The 4,541-nt window shown below is 41.0% G+C and overlaps 1 protein-coding gene across 1 annotated transcript in view; it reads right to left on the reverse strand.

Moving 5' to 3' along the window:
• RABGAP1L (RAB GTPase activating protein 1 like) overlaps positions 1-4,541 on the reverse strand; it is a 393,018-nt gene that overhangs the window by 325,672 nt on the left and 62,805 nt on the right. The window contains exon 13 of the mRNA XM_025044002.1: positions 8-12. Coding sequence (XP_024899770.1) covers positions 8-12 — 5 coding nt within the window. The remainder of the gene's footprint in view (positions 1-7; positions 13-4,541) is intronic.

Raw genomic sequence — 4,541 nt, forward strand, 5'->3', positions numbered from 1 at the left:
AGGTTACTGTGCCTGGAAAAACAAAAAACAAGAAAACGAAACAGTCAGGTTCCCTTCACCACTGCTGAACTGCTGTTGTTACGAGAAGCGTATCAGTGAGTTTATATAAAAGTGTAAGCTTGGGTCAAGAGAAGCATGAGGGGAGGGCATGAAATCACAGAGTCTAAGCCCTGTGATGTCTTTGACTATTTTTCTTGATCCTGTCTTCTTCACGGGTGAGCCATGTTATTTCACCATCAAGGAAAGGTTGGTTTTTTTCTTTTTCCTTCCTCTCATTTACTTTTTTAAATCATCCTATGAACTTACTCATAATGAATGTGTTCACTAAATACTTCTAGGCAGTATTTCAAGGCATAAAAAGAACCATCTGAATCCCCTGAGACGAATGGAAGTTAAGGTGCTTAACGGCGTGTGTATGGCAGGAGATGCAGGGAAGGGATGCCGAAGCTGAACGTGGACCACAGGCCTATCGCACCTTGACTGTTCCCAAAAAGCTCCCTAAAGGAAGGACCTAGCCCTTTCCTACAAAACCTACACACTTTGCTCGGGGAGCAACATACATACTTATTAGCCCTACCCATTTCCAAGGATATTCGGAATTGGAACAAAGGCAAATATTTCTTGTCATAAAGTCAGTGATCGCATAGCAGGTCTGCTACCATGATAATGTACCCATCTGAACAAGACACCAAACTGGAGTTCCCAGTCTTGTGAGTATAAATTCCAGTACTCAACTTTTCCTGGTGCCTAGCTCGAACCCGAAGCCATGTTCTATGCTTTTTGCTCAGACTCTCTCTCCACCTGAATTCGATGCTCACTTTTGCTGTTTTAGAGCTGACCCCGGTATAACCATCTGGACGCCAAACCCTGGTGACGTGCACTGGTTTGGTCGAACATCCCAGGCTCTTGTTTCAAGTTTTTAGCCTTTAACATTATAGAATCCAAAGGTCTCTTTTCTAACATTGGCCTCCCATCTACTTCACCTACTTCTCCAGCTTATACGCCCGCTTCTGCTCCCAGCACAGAGCACTGCTGGCATGCACTGCCTCTGGAAATATGGTCCGTGCCTCCCCCAACCGCCATAACCCGGCTGCCTTGGGAAAACTGTAAGAACTTCAGTAACTCAAAAGTTCAAGCAAACTCACCCCATTCATATTTTTAATAAACTATCAGATTTACGTCCACGCTGCTTTCTTTCATTCTCTTCAAGGAAAACTTTTATGTTGTTGAGCTAAAGAACCTGGGCTAACGCTACTGACAGGCCTGACACAACACGAAGTAAGAAGAGGTAGAGCTTATTATACAAGTTAGCGGGGCCCTCACGCTATTAAAAACAGTTATGCTGCTAAGCGAGAAAAGCAGGTTCAGAATAATATATACAGTAATATTTTAAATACGCGCCCTTCCTTTCTCTCCCTCCTCTCCCAAACTGTATATATGGTATTATTTTAAATACTCATGTTCTCTTTTTCCTCTGTCTCTCTCTCCTTCCCCCCTCGCCCGACTTTTTTACACCCCCTCACAAGCTCCATCTCTGATTGCTTTTTAAAACTGGCTTTTAACATGCATGGGGAAAGAATGTGGAAGAAGAGACCCCAAAGTATCTGTATAACAGAATTAAGAGGGAAAGAATTCCTTTTATATTCCTACGCCTTTTGAAATATTTACGATGCTCTTAAATTTTCACACACACAAAAAAAGTCGTTTCAATTTTTTAAATCTCTCTCATGGACTTAAAATATAATTTTAGTTAATTTGGAAACACGCCATAGCTAAATGAGGTCCACAAAATATGTCAAGTCAAGGGAGAGTATTAATTATTCTTGAGAAGACTTATACTTGAGTAAACTATTTGACCTCTGGAACTTTCTTCCTGCTGCCTCTTCTTCATTAGCCAATTAGGTTTAAGATTACCAAAGACTATTATGCCACAAGAGAGCCAGGATCAGTCATAAAAGGATCTTTTTCATAATTTATGATTTAAGTTCTGATTATACTTTTGAAAAGGAAAAATATATGTACTTTGAGGGCAACTGAGTGTCTGTACTCTTAATGTAGTAAACTGACAACTAAAAACCAGTTTGCAAGGGCTAAACTCGTTCCCTCTGAGATTAGATGCAAAATATTCTGAATTCTGAGGTCCATAATGTATAATATCATATAAGGGGAATTGAAAGTAATTAAATATATGATATGCCATGTGCTTCTAGATTTCAATAAATCGCCACTGTGTATCCACAGCTATTAAAACTCCAATAAATACCTCCCAGGTAAAAGTAAGCTTTATTCAACCCCACGTCACCCTCTAGCCATGACACTGCCGCTTCCCGGCACATGGAATTTCTCGAGTCACCCTACAGTCACCATCTCCAGTTCTTCCCCTCTCGATCATTCGACTTGGCTCAACATGGCTTCTCTTTCTCCTAGAAAGCAGTTCTCACTGAAATGACATATAACCTCTCTCTATGCCACTAACCACAAGTGACATTTCCCAATCCTTTGTTCCTTTTGGCATCGGTGACAAAGCCCGCCCTCTTTTCCCCCTCTCAAATCGCACTGCCGACTGTTTCTCTTCTAAACCTCTTACAAGTCCCGAGTTCTCTCCACCCCTCCCCTCCGTGACCCAGGTCCCTTCCCTCCCTTGTCTCTGGGCACGGTCACCTACATCCCTGCATTCTGAGCTCCACGGGCTCAAAGGCACCTCACAATCAACACACCCAAATACCCAAGGAGCCCAGAGGCCAAAGAATGATGCAGAGAAGTCCAGCTTGTCGGTTTAGCATTCTGACAGGGGCCTTACTTGTAAGGACACAATGAACCCCCACAGGTTCACCCCTCCAGCCCATCGGTTTTATTCGCCTCTAAAAGGTGGATCTACACGTTCCAAAAGGCAGACTGGCTGATGCGGGGGCATGATGGGACTAGGTACAGGGGCTCAGGCACCAGGGCGAGTTAAACACTAGGGTGCCTTGCCGCAGAGAAAGGGCTAAGTGGTGTGGGAAGGATTGATAGTAGTTTGTGACTAACTCAAAGCCTCTGTGCACATTCTTGAGTCCACCTGGGAGAGGATGGAGGGACAAAGGTTCCAGTGGATTCGTTTTAAAACGGAGTTAGCTTTTCAGATGAAGTCAGCTGTGTCCATGCACCACCCAAATCTGAACTCATATTCTTTCTCCCTAAACCTGTTTGTTTCCAGGGTATCCCACTGCAGTAGCTGTCATTTGGATTGTAATCCATCCAAGTGAGAAACCTATGAATCATTGCTGACGTTACTCTTCAACCCATAATTCATTACTGATCCATCAAAAAGTCTAACTTCGTTTTCCCAGCCTCTCCAAAATCCACACACTTCTACCTCCAAGACCACCAATTCTAATTATGCTAGGCCTCTAATTACTCACAGTCCCCAACATCCACTCATCCTACCAGAATACGTTTCCAACACCGCAGGCAGAATGCAAAGGACAGCTTGATGAACTATTATGTTAACTCAGATTAGTTTATGTAATGGTTTACATAAGATTTTAGACTTGGAATACCTCTTCCTATACGTGCACACACACCCCTTAAGGTTAACAGTCAACATCTCTGATGAACATTTACCATAATACAACCCAACTCAGTTGACCCTCAGCTTCTAGTTGACCCTCAGCCATCTGTTTGGTCAGGGATAATGGAAAAATCTTTTCTTCTCTTTTAAAAACCTAGGTACTATTTACCTATTCAGACTGACATTTAAAAAGAACTCGGTCATTCCTAACACCACATGATCAACAGCTTTAATTTACTGATTATCCTGGTAACAATATAGTAATTACATTGCACACAGCACCTTAGTACTTAAGAGGTACTAATAAATATTAAACCAAATGCTACTATACATCTATGTATACTATACTATGTATACTATACTAGTATATATACTATACTAATATACATCTATGACCACGGAGGACCTAAACAAAAGGCTATTTATAGACATAATCATTGCTTTCAATATTTCCAATAAAAATGTAACTACGTATGACCATTACTTCCATATAATATTAACTGCAGCTATCAGACTTGGAAATAAACAATTAGTTATGACACGTGTTGAACTCTCCACTGGAAACAACCTAGGTATCTAGTTATTCAAACAGTCACACGTAAACCAGATAGGTAGTAAACATGTAGTAATCAGGCAGTTTTTAATGCATGAATATCAACTCCACAAGGGCAAGACTCTCTCTTCTTTACTTAGGCATTCCAAGCACCTAGAACAATGCCGGGACACAGAAGGCATTCACTACGTGTTTGATAAATGGAAGATGAATTTATTTATGAAAATAGATTAATATGGTCTACTACTAAAGCTAAGATAAAATGAGTGCTTTTTTAAAAGCAAACATTCTCATTGGTTTTAATAGAATAAGAAAGCTGTCACGTACTCATCTAGTTACTTCAAAGAGGCATCTCTTCCTGAAACTAGCTAGGCTTATAAGAACTTTTTTCTACTTTTAAAGCTTTCCAGGAGAGAATCTCCAAAGGAAGGTATCATT

Source organism: Pteropus alecto, unplaced genomic scaffold (assembly GCF_000325575.1).
Source record: "Pteropus alecto unplaced genomic scaffold, ASM32557v1 scaffold101, whole genome shotgun sequence".
Classification (NCBI taxonomy): domain Eukaryota; kingdom Metazoa; phylum Chordata; class Mammalia; order Chiroptera; family Pteropodidae; genus Pteropus; species Pteropus alecto.